The sequence below is a fragment of the Lathamus discolor genome, chromosome 24 (genome assembly GCF_037157495.1).
Source record: "Lathamus discolor isolate bLatDis1 chromosome 24, bLatDis1.hap1, whole genome shotgun sequence".
Taxonomy (NCBI): Eukaryota; Metazoa; Chordata; class Aves; order Psittaciformes; family Psittacidae; genus Lathamus; species Lathamus discolor.
In genome coordinates, this window is record NC_088907.1 from 633,026 (window position 1) to 658,372 (window position 25,347).

Below are 25,347 nucleotides of genomic sequence, written 5' to 3' on the forward strand. Positions count from 1 at the left end.
AGGAGGTCCAACCGCAACCGCTCGCTCTCGGCTCTATTATATATAATATATATATGGGCCCCCCCGCGACACCCGGGAGGGGGAGATGGGAACTGGCTCCCCCTGGGGTCACCGACTGTCACCGGGGGGGGGAACACCCGGTGCAGGGGGGCCGCGGGTGGGTATTTACAGGGGGGGGCACGTACGTACATATTTATAGGCGGGGGGGGCCGCAGCGGGGGGGACAGAACAAAGTGCATTTATACAGACCGGATCCAGCTCCCGCGGGGGGGCCCGATGGGTGCCATGGGGGGGCCCATGGGGGCTCCCTCCTGCCAGCCCAGCCCACAGCAGGGGCGCTCGGGGGGGGGGCCCACTGCTGCTAAAGGTCAGGAGGGGGGGCCTCGGCCAGGGGGGCTCTGGAGCCTGGAAGAAAGGGGAGAGGGGTGAGGAATGGCGGGGGGGAGGATGGATAGGGGGATATGGTGGGATTGAGGGGGGCTCTGCATGGAAGTGATGGGGATATGGTGGGATGGAGGGGGGCTCTGCACGGAAGTGATGGGGATATGATGGGATGGAGGGGGGCTCTGCATGGAAGTGATGGGAATATGATGGGATGGAGGGGGGCTCTGCATGGAAGTGATGGGGATATGATGGGATGGAGAGGGGCCCTGCATGGAAGTGATGGGAATATGATGGGATGGAGAGGGGCCCTGCATGGAAGTGATGGGGATATGATGGGATGGAGAGAGGCTCTGCATGGAAGTGATGGGGATATGATGGGATGGAGGGGGGCTCTTACCCGGGGCACTGGTGGCGGGCCCCTGCAGGCTCCGCAGTGCGCGGGACAAGGGGCTGTCGCTGTCAGGGCTGGGCGGCTGCTGGCCCCATAGCTCCATCTCTGGGGCTGAGCCCCCCAGGGGGGTGGCCTCGGCTGAGGAGCTGCGCCCCAGCGACCGCAACAGCTCCCGATGGGCTCTTTCCACAGCCTGGAGCAGAGAAATGGGGTCATGGAGGGGGGGACACAACACCCAATGACCCCCCATAGTGTGCCCCCCCCCAGCTCCCCATGCCCAGTTTGGGGCTCACCTTCAGCCTGTTGAGCTTCAGCGTGAGCTGCTCGATGGTGCGGAAGATGAGGTCCACATCGCTGGGGGGAGCCTCGGGGGGGCTCGGCCGGGCCGGTGGCTCCCGGGGAGGGCTCGGGGGGGGCACCGGGGGCAGCCCCATGGGCATGCTCACATAGAAGTAGTTGCCTGGAGAGGGGATGAGCAGCGTTAGGGGGCAGGGACCCACGCGGGGCAGGGGGGTGCTGGTGGTGTCACGGGGGGGTTTGCTGTGTGTCCCCCCCCATGCAGGATGTGTCCCTTTGTGGTGGGATAAGGACACAGACCCGGCCCCAGCTCGCTCCGGGTCCTGGCTGTGGTGGCACCAGGTGGCCCTGGCCATGGGGCCAGTCCTTATCACAGTGTGGGGGGTGTGTGTCTCCCTCAAAGGACAGGTCCCCTCGAGTGCCACCGGCCCCCCCCACCAGGGACTCATGTGCCACTAGAGGACAAGGCCTCCTGGGGCCACGGAGACACTGGGACACATGGACAATAATGGGGACACCGGGACATGGGGAGGGGGGGCTCTTTACCATCTACATTAGCTCCGCCTCCTTCCTGCAGCTCAGTTTCTGATTGGCTGCTACCTGGAGAGGGCGTGGCCTCCTTGCCCCCCTCTGCATGGGCTGTGCACCCCGAAAAGAGAGGGGGGTTGGGGGAAGGGGGTGAGCAGGGCCCGCACCCAGCACTGGCACCCATCAGCATTCCAGCACCAGTATCCATCAGCATCCCACCACCAGCACCCATCAGCATCCCAGCATCAGCAGCCAGCATCCAACACCAGAACCCCACCACCAGCACCCATCAGCACCCAATCACCAGTATCTGTCAGCACCCCACCACCAGCACCCATCAGCACCCAATCATCAGCACCCCACCACCAGCACCCATCAGGACCCAATCACCAGTATTCATCAGCACCCCACCAACACCCATCAGCACCCAATCACCAGTATTTGTCAGCACCCCACCACTATCACCCATCAGCACTCCACCACCAGCACCCATCAGGACCCAATCGCCAGTATTCATCAGCACCCCCCCACCACCAGCACCCATCAGCAGCCCACCACCACTATCCACCAGCACCCACGCAAGCCCCCGCACCCCTGGGGTGCACAGTGGACAGAGGGGAGTTCACCTGCATCCCTCAGCCCCCATTGTGAGCCCCCAGCCCCGATCCAGAAACGCTCACTTGGGCGGATGGCAGCGAGACCCCAAATCCCAGCCAGGGGCAGGTCAGGGAGAGGGGACGGGAGGGAGGAAGAGGAGGAGGAGAAGGGGGGGTCCCCCCGTGCCTGCCCATCCAAGCCCCCTCCCGCCACCTTTCCGGACGACTCTGAGCTCCTCGGCCGGTCCCGGCCCCGGCCCGTCCGGGGGCTCCGCGTCCTCGGGGGGCTCCGGCAGCGCCTCCTGCAGGGCCGAGTCCTGGCTGCAGAGCACCGAGTCCCAGGCCTGGCCCGCGGCCCCGCTGACCGACGGCGTGGGGGTGAGCTCGTCCTCGGGCTCCGCATCCCGGCCCGGCACCAGCCGCCGCAGCAGCAGCACCCGCAGGCTCTCCACTGCCGTAGGTGAAAGAGGTGGGTTCGGGTCAGAGCCTCCGCGGGGAGGGCGGCATCAGGGGGAGGAGGAGGAGGAAAAGAAGGAGAAGGAGGAGGAAGAGAAGAAGGAAGAAGAGGAGGAGGAGAGGAGGAGAAGGAAAAGAAGAAGGAGGAGGAAGAGAAGGAGGAGGAGAGGAGGAGAAGGAGAAGGAAAGGAGGAGATGAAGGAGGAAAGGAGGAGGAAAGGAGGAGGAAAGGAGGAGAAGGAGGAGGAAGAGAGGAAGGAGAGGAAGAGAAGGAGGAAGAGAAAGAGAAGGAAAGGAGGAGGAGAAGGAGGAGGAAAGGAGAAGGAGGAGAGGAGAAGAAGGAAGAGAAGGAGAAGAGGAGAAGGAGGAGGAAAGGAGGAGGAGAAGGAGAGGAGGAAGAAAGGAGAAGGAGAATGAGGAGGAGGAAGAAGAGAAGGAGAGGAGGAGGAGGAAGAAGAGAAGGAGAGGAGGAGAAGCAGGAAGAGAAGAAGGAAAGGAGGAGAAGGAGGAGGAGGAAAGGAGGAGGAGAAGGAGAGGAGAAGGAAGAGAAGGAGAAGGAGGAGGAAAGGAGGAGGAGAAGGAGAGAAGAAGGAAGAGAAGGAGAGGAGGAGAAGGAGGAAGAAAGGAGGAGGAGAAGGAGAGGAGAAGGAAGAGAAGGAGAAGGAGGAAGAAAGGAGGAGGAGAAGGAGAGGAGGAAGAGGAATAGAAGGAGAGGATGAGAAGCAGGAAGAGAAGGAGAACGAGGAGGAAAAGAGGAGGAGAAGGAGAGGAGAAGGAAGAGAAGGAGAAAGAGGAAGAGAAGGAGGAGAGGAAGAAAAGGAGGAAGAGAAGGAGAAGGAGGAAGAGAAGGAGGAGGAAGAGAAGGAGGAGGAAGAGAAGGAGGAGGAAGAGAAGGAGGAGGAGGGCTCTCCACAGCACTCACCATCCTCCAGCGCTGCCTCTGCCAGTCCCTCTGCACTGACAGGCCTCGGGAGCAGCAGACACATGGGGGGCCCCAGCTGCTCGGCTGGGTGGGGGTCAGGCAGCTCCACAGCAGCCCTTGTGGGCAGGGGGGCTGCAGGCAGCTCCTCCTCCCCTTCCTCCACCTCGCTGCTCAGCGGCTCCTCAGGGGCCTTCTCCCTGCCCAGCAGCGCAGGGGCACTGACGTGTGCTGCAGGAGCAGGGGAGAGGTGAGACCCACGTCCTGCCTCCCCGGGACGGGCAGGGCTGGGGCAGCTCTCACCTGAGGAGCAATCCCCTGCCTCTGCTCCAGAGCCTCGGGACAGGATGGGGGAGACATCGGGGTCCTGCAACACCAGGCTGCGAGGATGTGGATGGAGACGGCGCATTAGGAGAGAGGCAGGAGCCGGGGGCTGCCACCACTGGAGCCCCTCAGTGAGCAGGCAAGAGCCTGGTGCCCATCGCACCCACCCTCCTCATCGCCCAGTGCCCAGAGCACGGCACTGGGCTGCTCACCCCGAGGCTGCCGCACGGGCGGGCTCTGGTGTGCGGCGCTTGGGGGGGAAGGTGGCGTTCCTGGTGGCACTCTGCACTGCCTCCTCCAGCAGCTCCATCCACCTGCATGGCCCAGAGCCCCTCGTCAGCTCCCCAGGTAGCTCCTGCCCACCCCAGAGCCCCATCCCGATGCTCCTTACGTGTTCTTCTCGGAGGACGTCAGTGCCACCAGCTCATAGATCTGGGGTCCCAGCTCTGAGGTGCAGATGATGAAGAGGGCTCGTTTATCTGTGCGATGAGGAAGGTCAGAACGTGGCATGGGCTTCACCCCAACCCACATGGTCACAGGATCCAGGGTCCCCACTGCCTCCCCTTTGCTCTGACCTGTGGCCACAGAGCGGATGAGCACTGAGTTGAGCTTGAGGACGGGGCTGAAGGTTTGTTTGTTGTCCGAGGAGCCCAGCGCTGTCTTGCTGTGGCACTTGAGCACCAGCTTCTCATCCTGTTTCTGCAGCAGCACCAAGAGGTCCTCGAGGAGCAGCACGTGCAGGTCTGGGGTGGGAGAGGAGATGGGACTCAACCAGGGAACCTCCTGCCTTGCAGCCAAAGGGATGATGGCCCCATGGAGCCGGCAAAGGGGGGCTAAGGGAGTCCCTGTAATGCTGCCGGGCTGGAGGTGAAGTGCCCATGTCCTGGGGGATCTGAGGATGCAGGAGCTGCTGGTACTGGGCGATGGGGAAGGTCCATAGAATCATGGAAAAATTTGGGTTGGAAGGGACCTTAAAGATCAAACACTGCCAGGGATGGGGCAGCCACAGCTTCTCCATTCAACCCATTCCAGTGTCCCAGCACCCTCACAGGGAAGAACTTCCCTATATCCAGCCTAAATCTCCTGTTTCAGTCTGAACCCATCACCCCTTGTCCTGTCGCTCCAGTCCCTGATGAAGGCCCCTCTCCAGCATCCTTGTAGCCCCCTGCAGACACTGGGAGCTGCTCTGAGCTCTCCACACAGCTTCTCTTCTCCAGGCTGAGCAGCCCCAATGCTCTCAGCCTGGCTCCTATGGGAGCTGCTCCAGCCCCTGCTCATCCTCGTGGCCTCCTCTGCACTTGCTCCAGCGGCTCCACATCCCTCTCACACCGAGTACCCCAGACCTGCGCTCAGAGCCCCACATAACGCGCTCCATACCCACAGTCTTGTCCTTGCTGATGCGCCAGCTGAGCGGCCCCTCATGGATCATGCGCCGGGAGGTGAGGTCCAGGCTCTGTGGGAAGCCACGGCTGGAGCTGAGCATGTGCTGGGATGTGCAGCCCCCACCCCAGCTCCCCTGGGTGCCGCAGGGACCCGGGGGCTACCTTGAACTCAGCAGCCAGGGGGTTGCTGGTCCTCTCCAGCGAGGTGGCATCCAGGCGCTTCTGGTAGCCCTCCAGGCGGTGCCGGTTCTCCGCTCGCTTCACGGCCTCATTCACGTGCCGCAGGATGTCCCGGCACTGGTCCCGGGCTCGGCACAGCTTCTCGTGCTCCGAGGTGCCCGCTGCCGTGGCACACAGGGGACAGCGGCTCAGCACCACCCAGCCACGGCAGTGGCCCCATCCCACTGCTACGGCTCCCGCCCGCGTCCCGGGCACAGAACGCTGCCAGCCCACAGCTCCCTATGGAGAAGAGGGGGATGCTTCCCACCCCCAGCACTCCCCTGGCTTGGCTCTTCCTGCTGGGAAGGCACCAGGTCCCTCCCCACCACCCTTTGCTCTGGATGGCAACAGAGAGCAGGAGCCCCGTGGGAGAGTGTGATCATCTCCCTCCAGCCCAAGGATGGGCTGGAGATGGGAGTTGATGGAGATGGGATGGAGACAGAGCTGAGCAGCATGGGGGCCATCCCTGGGTGCCCCCAGCCCCTACCCTCGGTGTGCTTGATGATGTTCTCCAGCAGCAGCGGGTACTTGGTCAGACGCTGCATTTCTGAGATGATCAAGTCCTTGAGCTGCAGGCGCCGGCACTGAGGGTTGCTTTCTGCTTCCTGCGGTGGAGGGAAGAGGGTGTAAGCCTTGAGGTGGGCTCGGGGGAATGCCAGGGGAGCACCAGGACAAGGACCAACCTGCATGAAGATCTGGAAGCGGGTCTCCTTGCGCTGCTTGGTTTTGATGAGCTCAAGGGCAATGGATTGGTAGGAGCAGAAGTCAGCAGCGACCTGCTGGATCTCCTCTTTGGCCAGGCCGTCAAACTGGGGGGGGGGCAGGTGAAAATGGGGCTCAGGCTCCCCCAGGCTTGGCCCTGAGCCCCCCATGTCCCTCAGCTCCAAGCACAGCCAGGGGACAGCGTGGGGTCACCTCCACCTCCCTTAGAGAGGTCACCCCCTCCGTGCTAGAGGGGCTCCGCCACCCCTGCCCCCCTCACCCGAGACAGCATGAGATCCCCAATTTCCTTGATGATTGGTCCTTCTTCCCGGAGCTTCTTCATGGATTCAGAGAGAGAATCTGCACGAGGATGGGAGGGACAGAGGACTCCCATGAACAAGGGGCCAGGGCCACCGGTGTGAGCCCCCCCTGAGCTGCCTGCCCCAGAGGGTCCCTGCCAGTTCTTGGCATGGGCAGGAGGAGCTGAGAGCCTGATGAGCTTCAGTGTCAGGGAGTGTGACACCAAAAGCAGGTCCTGGAAGGTCTACACCAAGGGCTGGTGCTGACCAGACATCCCAGACACAGGCATTGGCACAGCCTGGGAAAAACAGGCTCTGGATTGCTCCCAGGAGAAGGAACGGAAAGACCAGAGCAGCGAGATGATACCACGCCATCAGCAGGGCTGCTCTGGAATGCCGGTGGCCATGTGGGCCACCCTCTGCTCCCTCCGCAGAGGGGATGTTTCCAGGGCAGAGCACAATCCAATGGGAAGAGGCTTACTGTGGATTTCTATCAGGTCAGGGAGGTTGGGGAAGAGCAACGCCAGCTCCTCCCGGGACAGCAGGCTCTCCTTCTTCATCCGCTGGTAGAACAGGAGGTCGAGGACCCGGAGGATGCGGAGGTGAGAGCCTTCGGTGGCAAAGAGCTCTGTGCGAAAGTCACAGGGGTGGAGAAGGGCTCCTCATGTCCCTGGGGTGCCCCTTGTGTCCCTGGGGTGCCCCTCGTGTCCCCGGGGTGCCCAATGCCTCCTTACCATTGATGACCTCTTGCCGGTCGATCTCCTTCTGGGGCAGGTTGGCCACCAGGTCCCTGCTGACCGAGTGCTGCCAGTTCTGGGTGTCCAGCTCGGGCTCCAGGTCCGAGAGCTGCCCCTGCTCGTCCTCCAGGAGGTGAGGCAGGAAGGGATCCACGCCGAAGCCCAGGTTGGGGGATTCGATGCTCCTGGGGGGGGGAAAGGCGGCGGTGAGAGTCCTCTGCAGCCACCCGCATCCAGCCAGCCCAACCCCGCAGCTCCCAGCACAGCCAATATCTACCTGGGCCCTATTTTCGGCTTGAACCCGGGGCCTTCAGCACAAGAAGTACAGAGCCTCTGACTCTTGAGCTAACAGACTAGGTCCCCCAGCAGACATCTACATAGGTCCTTTTAGCTCCTGTGTGAGACACAAGGGAACAGAGCTGCCCCCTCGCCCCAGGAGGATGGAGAACTAAGAGGGACCTCCCCCCGGGGCACTGCCTCCCCTTGTGCTCTGTCAGGGCTCGCTGACGGGCAGGGCCAAGCTAGGAAGGGACAGATGGGATCCTCTTTTGGGAGCCCCAAAGTGGGGGCACAGCCCCAGCACACCCCTACAGTGACCTCCTGCTCTGAAGGAAAGCTGGCCCCGGGGCCCCGGCGTGGTACAGACACAGAGAGCAAGGCTGGGCCACTCACCTGCGACCCATCTTCGGCGTGTACGGAGGGGTGGGATTTTCCAGCGACCTGGGGGGGGATTGGGAGAAGTCACCCTCGTGTCCCGGCATCCTGGCCCCTCTCCTGCCACTGCTTGCACCCCGTGGGGCAGCACCCAGCAGCGCTTCCCTAAGGCCTGACACATCCGGGGCTGGTGCCACCGCTGCAAGAGGGGTTTGGGACACAAATGGGAATTAAAGCCCAATTTGCTCTGCTTTTCCCTGGAAAACATCAGCCAGGGCCACGGACACCCAACCCTGCACAGCCGGGCTTGGCCTTGACCCACAGGCTTAGCAAAAGCTTCCCCAAGGGGTTCTGCTTTCTAAGTCCTGCCCATCCCTGCTCCTCTTTGAAGCCAACACCTCCATAGGACCCCAGGTCTGCCCTTCCTGAGGCCTGGATGGTGCCTCCCACCTTGTGGACAAGCTGGAAGCAGAGGATGATGCTGACTGGTGGAGCCTGGTGGCCTCAGCCGCCGCATCCATGTCCACGTCACTGCGGGACCGAGGGACGTTTTCCACCTTCCGGGATTTCTTCATCTCTTCCCGACCTTTCAAGCTCTCGGAGCGGCCCAGCTTGACCTCGGCGCGGGAGCTGCAGCGGGGAGACAGAGCCCAAGGAGGTTGTGGCTGCCCCATCCCTGCTCAAGGCCAGGTTGGACGCAAGGGCGTGGAGCATCCTGATCCAATGGAAGGGGTCCCTGCCTGTGGCAGGGGCTGGAGCTGGAGGAGCTTTAAGGTCTCTTCCAACCCAATTCCATGATTCCAAGGCCAGGAATGAGCAGGAGCATCCCTGCAAAGCCGCTGCAGGACCCCCAGAGCTGCTCCCCACGTGTGCCCATGTCCCACCTGTCCGACTCCAGCAGGTCCTCGGGGAAGCTGCCGGTGGAGAGGCGCTGGGAGCCGGGCTCCTGGCTCTCGCAGTGCTGGTTGTTCTCAAAGTGCTGGATGATGTTCCTCACATTGCCGGGTTTGACTGCTGGTGCCAGAGCAAAGAGGGAACAGCAGTGAGATGGGGCCGGGAGCAGATGCTGGTGCTGCTGCCCACCCCGTGGCCAAGCACTGGTGACCATCACTGAGGGCATTCCAGCTTACATGGGGAGATGGGCTGAGCAGGCAGCCGGGATGCCGATGCTCATCCCAGACCCCGAGCCCACCCAACACCCGGTGCAACAACACTGGGGTAGCTCGGGGCGGGGGGGGGGGCATAAAATAAAACTAAGCACATGAGGTGAAGGGCAAACAAAAGAAGAGGCCTTTTACCTTCAACAGGGGACAAAGGGACATGAAATGCTGGAAGGGAAAAACAAAAATGAGATGTCAACTCAGCCCTGCATCTTGGCAACGAAGGAGGCAAAGAGGGGATGGGTGAGCCGATGCATGAGAACTGAAAGCAGAAGGGGAGGAGGAGGAACGGGGGCACACACGTGTGTACACACACACACACACAGGCACACGCTTGCTCTCCACCACCTCATGGGACCATAGATGAGCCCTTTAGTGCCATGGCTTAGTGGTGGCCTTGGCAGTGCTGGGGAACTTGATGAGCTTAAAGCTCTTTTCCAACCGGATTGATTCCATGAGTCCATGTTCCCTGATTCTACCTCAACCCCCAGGAGCTGTGGCCCTTTTAAGATGCTGTCAGCCACCCATAAGCTATAAATCTGTGGGGAGAGCTTGGTTCTGCTCCCTTCCCTCTCCCCTCAGAGCCATGTGGGAGCACAGAGGGTTGAGAGGGGCTCCAAGGTGCCCTGGGCACGCTGCTGCTGCTCCATGCAGCAGAGGAGCTGTGGGTGCAGCACCCCAGGAGGTCCCAGTACTCACTGCTCTGGGAGCTGATTTTGGGCTTCCCAATGTACTTGAGGATGGGGTTGCGCTTCTTGTCTTCCATGGCATCCTTGTCCTTCTTCGTGCTGCTGCTCTGCTGGGACACCCCAGAGGAACACTGATAAACACCACGGGGGGCACCAAAGGTGTCCCCAACCTTCGCCATGCGGGAGCCACTTGGGAAAGAATGGGGATGGGATCTGGCTCTGGCATTAAGCAGCTCTCTGAGACATGGGGGGAGATGGGGATCTCTGGAGTACCCCTCCCTGGGATGCTTCAGAAGCTCCCCCCCCTGCAGCACTGGGTGCAGCTCTGGTGTCCCCAGCATAAGGACACGGAGCTGTTGAAGCAAGTGCAGAGGAGGCCATGAGGACGAGCAGGGCCTGGAGCAGCTCCCATAGGAGCCAGGCTGGGAACGCTGGGGCTGCTCAGCCTGGAGAAGAGAAGCTGCGTGGAGAGCTCAGAGCAGCTCCCAGTGTCTGCAGGGGGCTACAAGGATGCTGGAGAGGGGCCTTCATCAGGAACCCATCAAGGGATGTTGGGCTCAAACTGAAACAGTGCAGATTTAGGTTGGAGATAAAGAAGTTCTTCCCTGGGAGGGTGCTGGGACACTGGAATGGGTTGAATGGAGAAGCTGTGGCTGCCCCATCCCTGGCAGTGCTCAAGGCCAGCTTGGACCCAGGGACTTGGAGCATCCTGCTCCAGTGGAAGGGGTCCCTGCCTGTGGCTTTAGATGAGCTTTAAGGTCCCTTCACCCCAACCCATTCCATGGTTCCATGACCCAGCAGCACGAGCGCAGTCCCTGGACAGGGAGCAGCAGCCTCCCACCTTCTTGGCCTTGGGGAAGAAGGGGAGCCACTTGTCCTTGTCCGGGAGGGATGGGGCCTTCTCGCTGGCGCCGGCTGCCCGGGGCTCCCGGCTGCGGATGCCTGCGTGGTTCATGTAGGTGCTGAGGGCGAAGGCCATGGGGGAGCTGCAAGAGAGGGGAGCGTGAGGCTGGAGATCCAGCTCTGGGAGGCAATGGGGGAGGCTGGGATGTCCCATGGGACTCTGGGGGCAGAGAGGGTCAATTCCAGGCAGGAGAGGATGCCCAAGGGATGCAGGGCAAGGGAGAAGGGAGGAAATGCAAGAACAGCTCAAGAGGGTGACCTTGGGACCCTGAGGTCAGTGTCCACCCTTCCCCAGGGCCACCCAGGAGTCCACAGGGATATGCCTGGCATGGGAAGGGGATGCTCCTGTGACTCCTTTTGCCTCCCCAGCTAAGAGCTGTAAGGCAGCCACATCTGGATGTGTTCCCGCTGTGCCCTGGGGCCACTCACCTCCTGTCCTCTTCATACTTGGACCTGGAAAGAGAGGTGGGGAGGGATGAAACAGCTTGTTAGGAACAGGCTCCTCTCCCGGGTGCCCTCCTCCCCTCCTCCCCCCCTGCTCCAAACTCTCCTTCCCACCTCTCACATGGCAGAAGTGGGGATGGGGCAGGATCAAGGAGCAGAGCCAAGCTTGAGCCCAAGCCCCTTCCCAACGCCCTTGCCCCAAATCCAAGCAGAGAGATGCTTCCCCACACGCAGGGCAGGGTGGCACCAGCACTCACAGGATGTCACCCAACTGGGCCAGCTGCTTCTCGGCCACTTGCCGCTCCTTCTGGGGGTCCCCATCCAGGTCCAGGAGGTCGTTCTCCCCATAGAGACTGCCCAGGCCCATGGTGCGCTTGGTTCTGTGGGGGTCAGGGGTAAGGCCATGAGCCCAGGCATCAGCCACTGGCACGGGCAGGAGCCCATTGAGCTCCTGGGCTGCTGCACCCACCGGTAGTCCTGGATCTGCTCCTGGATCTCAGGCATCACCATCTCCTGGGCTTCAAAGAGGGCAGCTCGGACATCATCCCCATTCCGCAGCCGGGTCTCTGGAAAGGGAGAGCAGTAGCAGTGTCACAGCAGGCAAGGAAGGGCACATGGGATCTTCTGGATGGGGCTTGGAGCAAGCTGCTCCTATGGAAGGTGTCCCTGCCCATGGCAGAGGTTGGAACTGGGTGAGCTTTAAGGTCCCTTCAACCCCAGCCACTCCAGGATTCCAGGATTCTGGCAGCCTCAGGCCCTTGGGCAGAGCGGTGCAGCAGGGAGACAGAGCCTCTCCCCGCAGAGCCAGCCCCTCGCTAACTGGTTTCCAGTTCGCACACCTGGGCTAAGACATCTGCCTGTAACAAGAGCCCTGGGAAGAGTTCAAGAGCCCCATTCCCAAACCTTGGCACAGGCCAAGTGCTGCAGAAATCCTTTGGGATCCGGACCTGGCATCCCAGTGAAGAGCCCTTGGGAGGGGAAGGGGCCGGCGGGGCTGCTCACTCACCGATCTCAGCCAGGAGCTGCTCGGCCACTTTGACCCGGAGAGGCTGTGGAGGGAAGGCACAAGAGGAGCTCAGCCCCAGGCTCCCCTTGCAGTGCAGGGCTGGGGACACCCTCAGAGCAGGGTGGGGAGGGTGCCCTGTGCCCCTGCACCATCACCCCATGGCAAACTGCAGTGGAGAGGTGGGAGCTGGACATCTCCCACAGCGAGCACCCAGTGCTCATCCCAGCACCCAACACATCCCAGCACCCAACACATCCCAGCACCCAGTGCATCTCAGCACCCAACACATCCCAGCACCCAGCGCTAATCCCAGCACCCAGTGCATTCCAGCACCCAGCACTCATCCCAGCACCCAGCGCATCCCAGCACTCAGCACTCACCCCAGCACCCAGTGCATCCCAGCACCCAACACATCCCAGCACACAGCGCATCCCAGCACCCAACACATCCCAGCACCCAGTGCATCCCAGCACTCAGCACTCATCCCAGCACCCAGCGCTCATCCCAGCACCCAACACATCCCAGCACCCAGTGCATCCCAGCACCCAACACATCCCAGCACCCCACACATCCCAGCACCCAGCACCCATCCCAGCACCCTGTGCTCATCCCAGCACCCACTGCTCATCCCAGCACCCAACCCATCCCCCTATGGAGCAGCACAATGGGATCCTGCTCCCTCCAACAAAGGAGCACGAAGGGGAGTGCCTGGAGCCCTGTCCCCCCGCAGGGCCCCCCTCTCCAACGGTGCCCCAGTTGTGCAACGCCTGCTGCAACCGCCTGCACTGACACAGAGGAACCAGCAGCAGCAAAGCGGTGCCAGTGGCAAAACAGCCCTAAGAGTGTCCCTGTGCAAGGGGCACGATGGATAACGCCCGTTTTCCAGCGGCTCCCCAGCAGGGACAAGGAATCCTGTGCTGGCTCCCAGCTGAGCCCTGCCCTTACCGCATTCCTGTCCAAGAAGATGTTCCAGATGTCCTTCCCCAAGCCCCGGCAGTCCTTGCCTGTCGTCTGCTGGCAAACGTCGGTGCACAAGTAGAAGAGCTGCAAGGAGGGGAGAGCTGAGGGGGACAGTGGAGGAAGAGGAGGAGAAGGGTTGGGAAGTGGGGAGGAGGAAGGCTCAGGGCAGAGCCATGAAACAGGAAACGCTGTGGGGTCTGGGAGGGCAGCACCCCCGTGCCACGCCTGGAGGAAGGGGAGGAAGCGCAACCCTGCGCTGGGCTTCCCTCTGTGTGGGAAGCGCAGGCTGGCAGCAGCCTGCAGCAGGCGGCAGAGACCAGGAGGGCGCAGGCAGCAGCGCCCGGAGCCACCAGAGCTCCCCAGTGAGGAAAGCAGCCCCAAATCCCCCTGTGCTGGGCGGCATCAACAGGAGGTGAGCAGCAGGGCAGGGAGGGGATCCTGCCCCTCTGCTCTGCTCTGCTCCGGGAGACCCCCCTGCAGCACTGGGTGCAGCTCTGGTGTCCTCAGCATAAGGACATGGAGCTGTTGGAGCAAGTGCGGAGGAGGCCACGAGGATGAGCAGGGGCTGGAGCAGCTCCCATAGGAGCCAGGCTGGGAACGCTGGGGCTGCTCAGCCTGGAGAAGAGAAGCTGTGTGGAGAGCTCAGAGCAGTTCCCAGTGTCTGCAGGGGGCTACAAGGATGCTGGAGAGGGGCCTTCATCAGGGACTGGAGCGATAGGACAAGGGGTGATGGGTTCAGACTGAAACAGGGGGATTTAGGTTGGATATAGGGAAGTTCTTCCCTGTGAGGGTGCTGGGACACTGGAATGGGTTGAATGGAGAAGCTGTGGCTGCCCCATCCCTGGCAGTGCTCAAGGCCAGGTTGGACACAGGGGCTTGGAGCAAGCTGCTCCAGTGGAAGGGGTCCTGCCCATGGTAGGGGCTGGAGGAGCTCTCAGCTCCCTTCCACCCCAACCCATTCCATGATTCCATGAAGGAGTGGACGGTGCCAAACACACGGCTCCATCTGCACCCTCCCCCCCCAGCTCAGTGGTGCTGGCGGGTCCCTTACCAGGGGGCTGGGGTCTGCCTGGGAGAAGATGTAGCGCAGGAAGACCCCCAGATGCGCCGGCCGGGATTTGAGCTTGCTGAGGTCCTGGAAGAGGGAGTCGCACTGGGAGCAGAGGAGACAGAGCCAGTCAGGAAGGACGAGAGCCCGGCCCGCAGCTCTGCACCGGGGCGAATCCCAGCTCCCGCTTCCCACCCAAGCACCCACCTCCCTCGGACCAGCCTGGATGCAGGGTTTCTAAATGCCACCAAAACAGGCCCCACGTGTGACGGTGACAGCCTTGTCCCCTAAGGACAGGGACAGAGCCCCCCAGAGCAAGCTCTGGGCACCATTACCTCGTTATTGAAGTATCCGGGGTCACAATCCTCCTCCGGCCCAATGATGAGGGGTCGTCCCGTGCGGTCCAAGCCCTGCCAGGGACAGGGGCCAGAGTCAGGAGCCAGGCACCCAGCACTGGGGGGGGGGGGGGCACCTTCGCCCTCCCTGCAGCACCCATGGGAGCCTCGCACCAGGTCTGGTCGGGTCCAGCACCCACTGTGGGAGCCCCAGGTTGCTCCCAACCCACCTGCTCGGGCAGGGGGGTGCCGGGGGTGTCAGAGCCCTGGCGGCGGTGGTGCTGGAAGAGCCGAGCCGTGATGACCGGGGATGTCCTGGGGCTGTCAAGGCCGTGGTCGGACAGGACCGAGTTGCGGTTCAGGGAGACCTGTGCGGGGTGACCGGAGTCAGGGGCCGCGGGGACAGCATGCAGGGGACGGGCCCCAGGACCCCGGAACCACCAAACTCCCCGGGGGCCATCAGAGAGGCTTTAAGATGAGGACCACCGGAAGGTTTGGGGCAGCCTTCACTTGGGGGAGAAACGACAGCAGGGGAAGCATTCCAAAGGCAAGGAATAAGGAGAGCGCTTCACAGGTCAGTCTGTTCAGGTGACAACTGAGTCACTGTGATGGGAAAGGCAGGACTCTGTGCCTGAAGATGCACAGAGCCACCAGCGCTTCCAGGAGAATCATGGGATAGAATCATGGAATGGTTTGGGTTGGAAGGGATCTTAAAGCTCATCCAGTTCCAACCCCCTGCCACGGGCAGGGACACCTTCCACTGGAGCAGCTTGCTCCAAGCCCCATCCTTGAGCACTGCCAGGGATGGAGCATTCCCATGGCTCTGGATCCCGCTCTCACCTCGCTCACGGATGGGAATCGCTCCGTCCCAGATTCCAACCCGCTGTCCCCATCCTGTGAGTCCAGGGAGAGGCGTCCTGGAAGCAGAGGAGAGACTGAGCCATGAGTTCGGGAGCCAGGGACATGGGGATGGTGTGAGGCACCACCACAACTCACCTTCCACCACCTTGAAACCAGCCAAGCCGGAGTCACTGCAGAGCCGTCCCGAATCCTGCAATGGGAGGGGCAGCGCTGGACCAGCGGGATATTCCCTGCCCATGGATGTGCCAGCGCAGCAGCTCCCACCCCACAGCAGCCTCCAGAGCTGTGCCCACCACCTCGCAAGGGCCTCCCCGTGCTCCAGCCAGGCTCAGAGGGAGCCCGGAGAACCCCCATTGATGTCCCATACCATGGAGCCCCCGGTCTCCTGCAGGATCTTCAGCTGGAGCTGGCTCACCCTCCGCCGGGCTCCCTCGATCTGCTCCTCCACTGCTGTGGCCGGGTTTCTGCTGTAAGCCTCATAGAAGCGCTGCGTGAAGAGACACCACCGCGACACTCACAGAGCCCCACAGACCCCATCCCACCACCCGTCCTGAGCAGGTCCGGTGGCCCAGCAGCTGCAGCATGCCCAGGTTGTGCTGCAGGGCCTGGGGAGCCAGGTCAGCACCAAAGCAGCCCCATGCGGTGCTGTACCTGCAGCTCTGCCTCCTCCTGCCGCAGCATGTTGCGCAGAATCTGCGTGGCGTGCTTCTGGACCTCGGGGTCCTGCACGTTGGGAGGGATGCAAAGAGACACGTTGGGCTTTGCCCTCCTCCCACCCCGCACACGGAGCAGGGCACCGGCAGTGGGAGCATGGAGGGGTTTGGTACCTGCAGGGGTTTGGGGTCAGTGATGCGCTGCGGTGGAGGCAGAGGTGGTGGAGGTGGCGGAGGGGGACACGCGGGGGTGACACGGGGAGCCCCGGCCATGCTCACGTCCTGCTGAGAACTGGGGAGCCCCACGGATGGAGGGGGGGAGCCCAGGAGGGTCAGAGCAACGTAGGCACCGGCTGGAACAACAGGGAAGGGGGGGTGAGACCGATCCAATCCTCGCACCTGAGACATCCCATGGGCATCACGGCAGAGGATGGGCACGGCCCTGTAATGGGGCACCTCCATACGCAGTGAGGCCACCTCTGACACGGTGGCAGGGGGTGGGAAGCAGCTACCACAGCTCCCTGCCCATACTCACACTTGATTAACTTCACCACTTCGAGGTGAGAGCTGTTGGTCACCATGGTGCCGTTCACCTGGGAGAGGAGAGCGGGGCTCAGGCAGGCTGGGGACAGGGGGCACACAGCCCCATGGGCAGGGCGGCAATGGGGGATGCTCACCTTGACGATGCGGTCCCCCTCCTGCACCCCGGCTCTCATGGCTGCTCCCCCTGTGACACAGGGAGCAGAGACAGGAGTCAGCAAACAGAGCCCGAAGCTCCGCTCCCGCTGGTCCCAGGTCCTCGCAGCACGTTCTGTACCATTCATCCTGCCAGGGTGGGGACATGGGGGCCACCAGGCACCCATGGGTGCACACAGCCCATGGGACAAGGCAGGTGATGGAGCCTTGGGTACTTTATGCTCCCAGCTCATCCAAACAAGCTCTTCTGCTCCCCCAGCCTTTCCCATCCGATTCAGGGTGGAAGAGAGGGCCCCAACCTGTTACCCCACCATCCAGGTTGGCTCCAACACATCCACATGCCTGGATCCAAAGGCAGGACTGGGGCCCGGGAAGAGCAGCTCTGCTCTGCCTCCTCTCCTCCTGCTCTTTAACAAAGCTCCCGAGGTTGGAATACACGAAAAATCCACTTTTCCTCCAGCCAAAACCAAGAGGAAAATGTTTCCATGAGGCTCAACTCCAAGCCAAGGGCCTGAGACACAGCAGCGAGCTCCGGCAGCGGAAAGTGCCTTGGATTGTTCGGATTCTTCCAGCTTCAACCATCTCCTCATTGGCAAAAGAAGCCAGTGGGGAAAGGGGGGACAGGACCCTGGGATGTCCTGCACCAGGGACACGGCCCCTGTCCCCTCAACCAGCCCTGGGGTGAGGGGGTGATGTGGGGGGCTCCCAATGCAGCTCCAGCTGCAGGACGGAGACACCCCAGCGTTAACCTGCCCTGGAAGCACTCAGCGTTTTCCCCTTCCTAGATTCCCGTTTTTCCTGGCTTTCAGGCTGGAGGGGGGAAGGGGGAGGAGGTGGGAACATCCGCTGTAAAATAAGCAGCTCATTGTCTATTTCAATTGCTGCTCCCAGCCCTGCCACCCCGCAAAGCCATTAGAGAGCAAAGCCAGGAGCAGGGAGCTGCAAAGGGAATTCCCATCCCAGCCGCCATCCGCGGCTCCCGGGATGTGCATGGAGCAGGGAGCGTCATGGATGTGGGGAGCTTGCCCTCAATCTGCTGTGTCCTGCCCATCCTGGCTGATCCATCACAAGTGAGCTGCAGATCATGGAGGGGATGCTCCCCCTCTGCTGCGTGAAGGGGAGACCTCAGAGCAGCTCCAGTGCCTAAAGGGGCTCCAGGAAACCTGGACAGGGGCTTTGGACAAGGGATGGAGGGGCAGGACAAGGGGAATGGCTTTAACCTGCCATTGGAAGAGGCTTGGAGCAACCTGCTCTGGTAGAATGTGTCCAGGCCCATGGAACTGGATGAGCCTTAAGCTCCCTTCCCACCCAATCCATTCCCTGGTTCTAGGCTGCAGCAAGACCCCGAGCTGGGAACTCTTAGGAAGGACCCCCCTTTTCCCCCCCATTTCCTCACAAGGGGCGAGGGGAGCCCCACAGCCGCAGCTGCTCTCACCTGGCCGCACCGACTGCACCAGGACGACGCGGTCCCCGCTGACGGTGAAGCCGAAGCCATGCTGGTCCTTCTGGATGATGACGCAGCGCTGGACCAGGCCTGTGCGGGGACAGGAGCAGAACCAGTGAGCCTGCGGCCTCCGAGGCACGGCCGAGCCATCCTCACCCTCCAGACTCCCCGTGTGATGTCCCCGCTCCCATCCCTGCTCCTGGAAACAGGGCGCTGGTGGCAAGAGCCTCTGCCCTGGGATGCAGCGTTCCTGACCCCGCTGCGCTCCCTGTGCACTTGCAGCCCTTTCTGGGTGACTTTGGCTGAAGGGGCCCCCAAAGGGACAGGGGAAGCATCATGAGGCATCAGGAGAACCCACCTGTGGTTTCAGAGGAGTCGGAGGGCTGGCGGCGGTGCCCGGGAGACCTGCGCTCGGAAGAAGAGTCACTCAGGGAAGACAGGCTGCTTAACCTGGGGAGGAAGAGCAGGGATCAGGGAGAGGGACGTCCGGATGGAGCCAGCCCCATCCACAGCTCCTTTGGGCTTGGGAGAATGAAATGCAGAGTTGGAAGGTGACAGCAGCCAGCACAGGGAGTGCTGCGCATCCCTGCCATTGCCTGTCCCGGGAAAAGGCTCCTCTCCCTTCCCCACCCAAGGGAGCTCCAGAGGAGACTCCAGGACTCGGGAATCTTGTGTTTGCCAGTGGGGAGGAGCAGTGGAGGTGACAGGCAAGGGCAGGGATGTGCCATGCAGCACGGACAGGATGGAGCTCAGCCACCGGGCTCACGGAAGCAGAGTGAGGGATGGGTCAGGCAGACACCAGGCAGACACCAGACAGACAACAGGCAGACACAGGCAGACACCAGGCAGACACCAGGCAGACACCAGGCAGACACCAGGCAGACACAGGCAGACACCAGGCAGACAACAGGCAGACAACAGGCAGACACAGGCAGACACAGGCAGACACCAGGCAGACACCAGGCAGACACCAGGCAGACAACAGGCAGACAGCAGGCATCCTGCTGAGCCTCGAGTCCTGCAGTGAGGCTCTGGATGCTGGGCTCATTGCTGTGCATCCAAGAGGCACCGCACGTCCCCTCGCTTCTGTTATAGGAGAGGGGCTCCCTTTCCCTGTGCCACTCCATGCTCCCAGCATCATCCCAAGGATGACATTCCGGCTCTGCTGTCCTGTCGCTCCTTCTCCCAACCCAACCAGTGCCAGCTCTCCTGGACGGGTCAGAAAGCAACGGGAAGAGGTAGGAAATGAAGGTGTTCCCATCGGGAAGCAGCCGGGCTCTGCCTCACGCGATGAAGCGAGGTGCAGGATGAGAGCAGGAGCCCCCCGAGCCCGACCCCGCTTACCTGGGCACGTGAGGCTGCCGCTTGCTGCCCGCTCGGCTGCCGGCAGGACAGGGACAGGGGTGGCACAAGGGACACCCGGAGGCCAGCGGGGAAGGGAAGGGGTGGAAAGAGGAGACAAACACATCAAGAGGCAATGGTGCGGCCCAGGGCATCGCCCCATGGGCAGGGCTGCCTGGGGGCAGGCTTGGGAAGCAGCCCCTGCCTACAGCAACATTCCCAGCCTGTTTGCCCTGCAGGACCGTGGAGCCTGGAGACACCCACAGCAGTTTGTATGGGACGAGCAGCAGGGTCCCTCTAAGTCAGAGCCTGCAGCAGGATAAAGCCAACAGCCCCGCTCCTGTAGGCAGCTCTTTCCCTGCTCCAGGAGAGGAATATTGGGAACCACCTCATTGGAGGCTGTCTGGATAATCTGAATCCAGACCCAACTTGCACAACTGTTATGGTCCAACCTCTCACAGACCTTGCTTGCTGAAGTGGGACCTCAGCCCAAAGGAGCTGGGGATAGGGAAAGGGCTGAAGCATCCCAACGGCTTTCCCAGGAGCTGAGGGCAGGAGTGGGACCAATTCCCTGTATTTCAAGGCAATCCAAGATGGGACCAGGGCACCTGTGTCGGTCAAAGGGTGGGTGCTGGATTAACCCCACAGGATTACCCGGCAGCTCGGGGCAGGTCAGCCTGATCCAGGCCAAGGGAGGATCGGCTCCTCCTTCCGCATCGGATGCCAGGGCTTAAGGAGCTGCCGCACCATGGGATGCTCATGAAGCCTCTTCCTTAGGAGCTCCAGCAGTGCCAGGACCACGCAAGGCTCAGCCCCAGCCCAGCCAGGAGCCACCAGTGCCACCCCAGTGGAGATGCCAACCCCGATCCATGCTTCCATCCCACGGGAAGGAGCCAGGCCAGCGCTGGCTTACTGCCGTCTAAAAGAGTAGTTTAATTCGGCTTTGCATAAGCTGCTTCCTAATTGACTTATGGAGAGCCCAAACATGCCACTGTGAAGCAAAGGCAGGCAGCCCGATGCAGACCTGCCCCTGGCGCCTGTTTCCAGTCCTAAGGATCATCCCTTGGGTTGTCCTAAAAGTTCTAACTCCAGAATCCTGCAGCTGCCTGGGACTCTCCCAACCCCAGCACTGGGGCCTGGCTCTGAACTGGAACCCACAGAAGTTTCTGCTATAGAGATGCACAGACTGGTCTGGGTTGGAAGGGAGCTCAAAGCTCATCTAAAGCCTTGGCAGGGACCCCTTCCACTGGAGCAGGGTGATCCAAGCCCCTGTGTCCAACCTGGCCTTGAGCACTGCCAGGGATGGGGCAGCCACAGCTTCTCTGGGCACCCTGTGCCAGCGCCTCAGCACCCTCCCAGGGAAGAGCTTCTGCCTAAGAGCCCAGCTCAGTCTCCCCTCGGGCAGGTTCAAGCCATTCCCCTTGTCCTGCGCCTCCATCCCTTGTCCCAAGCCCCTCTCCAGGTTTCCTGCAGCCCCTTTAGGCACTGGAGCTGCTCTGAGGTCTCCCCTTCAGGAGCTTTCTCTTCTCCAGGCTGCCCCAGCCTGGCTCTCTCAGCCTGGCTCCAGAGCAGAGCTGCTCCAGCCCTTGCAGCAGCTCCGTGGCCTCCTCTGGCCTCTCTCCAGCAGCTCCACGTCCCTCTGGTGCTGCTGCCCCAGAGCTGGATGCAGGATGCAGGGGGGGATCACAGAGCGCAGCAGAGGGGCAGGATCCCCCCCTCCATGACTGCTTTGAGCTTACTTCTCCCAATTCGGGCTCCTTCCAGTGAAATCACAGCTCTTCACTCTTCAGGAACACACCCCAGGAGCAAGATGCCCCCAGCCAGGCCAGAAGAGAAGAACACCAAGGAGGAAAATGAACCCATCACAAGCACAACCCTGGTGCTGCCACATCGGGAGCATCACACAGGGCAAAGATTTAGGAGAAGAAAAGCACCGCATCCTCAGAGCGGGTACCGTCCAGCCAGAGCTTTGCTCCAGCATCAGGAGCTTCATTCTGTTCTCCTTCCCAGGTCTCCAAATGGCTGCTCCCTGTGATCCCAGCTCCAAGGAAGAGAAACCGGAGCCCGCTCCGGTGTGCCTGGGAAGCGGCTGCCTTTAGGAGCACGCAGGGATGCAGGTGGGGACAGCATCAGCCAGCCAGCAGGGGAAAAGTGGGAATATCTATGGAAAGATAAAGCCCACAACATGGAAAGGGGAATCAGTGTGGTGGTGGGATGCCTCCTGCAACAGAGTCACTGCTTCCACCGCAGCCCGGTGATCCCGCATCGGGATTAGCCGGCATCTCCCGCTCCAAAGCCAGCTGCTCTCTCCCCAGGCCACAGCCTTGTGGATGATTCCACACTGGGATTCTGGGGACAGGAAGGAAGGAAGGAATTTCAGCTTCAAAAATAAATAAAGAAAGAAAAATGATTCAGCTTCCTCCCCTTCCCCCTCCCGCGGCTCGGCCGAGGGAAAGCGTCCAGCCTGGAGCAGCTCCAGCCTCGCAGCGGAAAACCGGGACGTGCATCTCCCGAGGATGGCCCTACACATCCCGCCGGGAATGGGCTGTGTGTCCCCTGGGAATGCCGGCTCAAAGCCACCCGCTGCTGCTGCTGCTGCTGCGCCGGGGCAGCCCCATCGCGCACTGACGCATCGGGAAGCTTGGAATGATGCTTGGAATGATGTGGCTGCATCGAAGTTTGAGTGGCAAAGCAGAGTTAAACCTTGCTGGGTGCTGCTGGGATGAGGACTGGGGGGAAATATCCCTTCGTGGCATTCCTGGCTGCTGCAGACACAGCCTGCACTGACCCTCGGTCCCCGAGGTCCGCTTTTCCTCTCCTCTTTTCCCACCCTGGAGCACACAACAGGTTTCCCACTCCCAACAGGTCCCATCCGACACGCGGGGTGGGAGCAGCCCAGTGCTGGATCAGGAGCCTGGCCATGCTGATCCCGGTGGCTCTGCAGCAGCGTCCTGTGGCTCTGTGTGAGTGCCAAGCCTGTGAATCCATGAGCCTGGAGTCATCCTGGATCCGTCTGGGATTCCACAGCAAAGCTTTTCCCTTCCGCCTCTCCTTGTTTTGATCCCAGGGGAATTCCTGGTGAAGCCTCAGCCCTCGGGAGGCAGCCAGGGCCAAGCTTGAGTTTGCAAATCAGATGTAAAGCCCCATGTAGGCGCCAGGGCCAAGTGGATTTGAATCCCGGGATCCCTCCAGCAGCAGACAGAGGATCCTGCAGGAGCTCCCTTTAAATTAAGGCTTGTAATTAAATGGGGGAAAGCCAAACAAGCGCGACGAGCGCGGCAGCGCTGCCCGTTCCAGGCACCATTCCCAACATTCTGATGCTCTGTGTGCTGGAGTTTTGCAACGCTGATTCCCAACGGGCAGGAAAAGCCCAAACTCCGTTGGGTGTCGCGGTGGTGACGCCTGCCTGGCTCACAGGAACCCTGCTCCCTCCCAGAGCCATCCCAAACAACCCCGGAGGAGGCTGCGGGAGCTCCGGAGCAGGATTAGACCCAAAGGGATGGAGCTGGAGCGCTGGGACCAGCAAGAGCTGAGGAAGAGCACAGGAGGTGAGGACAGGGTGAGCAGGGATCTGTGTCGTGAGGCTCTGGATGCCCCGTCCCTGGCAGTGTTCAAGGCCTGGTTGGATGGGGCTTGGAGCATCCTGCTCCAGTGGAAGGTGCCCCTGCCCACGGCTTTAGATGAGCTTTAAGCTCCCTTCCCACCCAAAGCATTCCATGATTCCATGCTTCTCTACTACCTAACATTTGCCAAGCACTCCATGCATGCTCTGCTCCACTGATGTCACCCATCAGGACCACCACCAGCCGTTAGGCCGGAGCAGCAGTGCTCTAAAACCCCCTTCCTCCCACCCAAATCCCCTCCCTGCCTGCAAGCCAAGCACATGGAGGGAGCCCCATAGGGAAAGCAGAGCCAGGATCCCAATCCGCCACCAAGGAAGATGTGGTTTCCTGGGAACGCCGCCGAATCTCCAGGTCCTTCCCAAGCTCTCCAGGCCCTTCCCAAGCAATCTCTCCAGGTCCTTCCCAAGCTCTCCAGGCCCTTCCCAAGCAATCCCGGTGCCGGGCAGTGTAATCATTAACGGTGCCACTCATCTCCCAGAGCACAGACTGGCAGATCTGGTTTGACCAGCACCGCTTTGGGGTGCGAGCTGTGCGGCAGGCGCAGAGATAGGGAATAACCTGCCCCCAAGGGATGTTTTCTTCCCAACCTTCCTCCTAAACAAAAGCCACCACATCCCAGCTCACACCTCTTCCAAGCGGGAATTGCTGCTCCCACAACGCTTTCCATGGGCTCCTTCTCTTTAGCGGTGACTAAACCCATGGCCAAGCCACATCCCGCAGCCTGATGGGTGATGCCCCCAGTGATGCGCTGCACCTGCACCGGTGCGCACTGGTCTGCCTGGAGCCACGGTGCTGCCCGCACTCCGAGGGGCTGCGGGTGCCACCGTTTGCTTGGTGCTGCAGGCAGGATGGGGCTGCTGGGAGGGGGTTTTGGGAGGAAATCCACACTTTGACCCTTTTTAAGTCATTTTGTGTGGCTGAGGAGCCCTGGGCGCCCAGCCCGGCCGGGGCACTGCAGGCTCCTGACCTTAAAGAGCAGAGATCGTGGCTATTTAAAGAGCAGGGAGAAGACTTAAGCCTGGTAATGCTGCCGGGGGTGAATCCCGCTGCGTCCCTGCCCGGGATGGCAGCAAACCCCAGCAGCTCCCTCATTCCCAGGCACCAAATCCCTTCTGGAGCCGCAGCAGCCGCAGGGAGCCCACGTTGAGCATCTTCAACTCAGCACCAAAGCACCCAGCGCCCTGAGCCGGAAGTGAGCAGGAACCCTTGTCCTTGGCTGGTGGCATGGATGGGAGGGATCATAGGATCATGGGATCATGGAGTGGGTTGGAATGGATGCTTAAAGCTCATCTAAAGCCATGGCAGGGACCCCTTCCACTGGAGCAGGGCGCTCCAGCCCCATGAACACTGCCAGGGATGGGGCAGCCGCAGCTTCTCCATTCAACCCATCCCAGTGTCCCAGCACCCTCACAGGGAAGAGCTTCCCAAGATCCCACCTCCATCTCCCCTCTGCAGGTTAAAGCCATTCCCCTTGGCCTGTCCCTACATTTCTCACCATGATCCATGTGGAATGGACAACGTCGCATCCCTACGGATGGAACGCGCGCCCCTGAGCCGTGCCAGGGACATGGAAGCTCCTCGCCCGCAGCAGGACGCTCTCAGCCCATCTCCATCCCTCGCCTCATCCCAAACCAAATGGGGTTTATCCAGGGGTCATTCCCCCCGGTTTGCACCCCTGCTCCGGTGCCAGCCGCGGACACCGGGACATGGATGCCAACGGGATGTGGTGAGCAGCGAGGTGCCCATTTCCAGCTCCCAAACGCTGCAGGAAGCACCTGGGACCGGGCTCCGCGACCCTCGCCCCCATTCCCAAGGGACCGGTGCGCACATCCCGTGGGCTCTGACCCCTTTAATCCCGACCGAGACCTCGCAGCGCTGCCCCCCAGGGAACGGGGGTTAACCCCGCGGGGAACGGGGCCGGACCCGCTGGGAATGCCCGCTCCCAACACGGGAGCAGCCCCGGCCCCGGCCCCGCCGCTTCGGGCAGCGCTTTAACGGGGTGGGGGGGGGGGGCCCTGCCCGGAGCACGGCACCGGGACCCCCGCAGGCCCTGCCCCGCTCCCGAGACCTCCCGGTTTCACCCCAAACCCCGCTGCCCCCCCCGCCCCGCACGTACCTGTCGAGGGCCTGCGGAGGCCGCACGCTCATGGTGCCTCGCCCGCGGCCCCGCGGCGCTCAGGGCGCGGGGAGCCGCCGCCCCGCTCCGGCCGCCACCATCCCCGGGCGCTGCGGGGGCGGCCTCGGGGCAGGGCCCGAGCCCCCGCTCCGCTGCCGGATCCCGGCCCCGCTCGCTGTG

At 61.9% G+C, this 25,347-nt stretch overlaps 1 protein-coding gene across 7 annotated transcripts; it reads right to left on the reverse strand.

The window, feature by feature from the left end:
• Positions 1–6: 6 nt before the first annotated feature.
• On the reverse strand, positions 7–25,347 carry ARHGEF11 (Rho guanine nucleotide exchange factor 11). 7 transcript variants are annotated; one of them, XM_065660339.1, is made up of 41 exons: positions 25,168–25,347; positions 18,446–18,537; positions 18,079–18,177; positions 16,625–16,674; positions 16,483–16,540; positions 16,122–16,300; positions 15,946–16,017; positions 15,662–15,781; positions 15,430–15,484; positions 15,274–15,350; positions 14,664–14,801; positions 14,434–14,508; positions 14,102–14,203; positions 13,036–13,134; positions 12,091–12,133; positions 11,554–11,650; positions 11,342–11,464; positions 11,070–11,093; positions 10,579–10,723; positions 9,748–9,844; positions 9,187–9,216; positions 8,773–8,899; positions 8,339–8,518; positions 7,907–7,954; positions 7,232–7,419; positions 6,979–7,125; positions 6,479–6,558; positions 6,180–6,305; positions 5,984–6,101; positions 5,440–5,618; positions 5,273–5,348; positions 4,471–4,638; positions 4,287–4,374; positions 4,108–4,209; positions 3,875–3,951; positions 3,575–3,802; positions 2,411–2,647; positions 1,619–1,711; positions 1,069–1,235; positions 782–968; positions 7–405 (listed from the first exon to the last, which is right to left on the reverse strand). In XM_065660339.1, the coding sequence occupies exons 1-41, from the start codon at positions 25,197–25,199 to the stop codon at positions 362–364; spliced, it is 4,467 nt and encodes a 1,488-aa protein (XP_065516411.1). In that variant the 5' UTR covers positions 25,200–25,347; the 3' UTR covers positions 7–361. The 7 variants fall into 7 exon arrangements, with proteins under 7 accessions (XP_065516411.1, XP_065516410.1, XP_065516408.1 ...); XM_065660338.1 differs by having other exon boundaries at positions 8,773–8,902; positions 9,748–9,847; XM_065660336.1 differs by lacking the exon at positions 25,168–25,347 and adding an exon at positions 19,432–21,161.

Coding starts and splice junctions, on each gene's coding strand:
- ARHGEF11 (XM_065660333.1), bottom strand. CDS start 19,583: ATGCCCTGGGCCGCACCATTGCCTCTTGATGTGTTTGTCTCCTCTTTC. Junction 16,301..16,482: donor AGTGGTGAAGTTAATCAAGT/GTGAGTATGGGC, acceptor CTGTTGTTCCAG/CCGGTGCCTACGTTGCTCTG. Junction 4,375..4,470: donor CATCCGCTCTGTGGCCACAG/GTCAGAGCAAAG, acceptor CTCATCGCACAG/ATAAACGAGCCCTCTTCATC.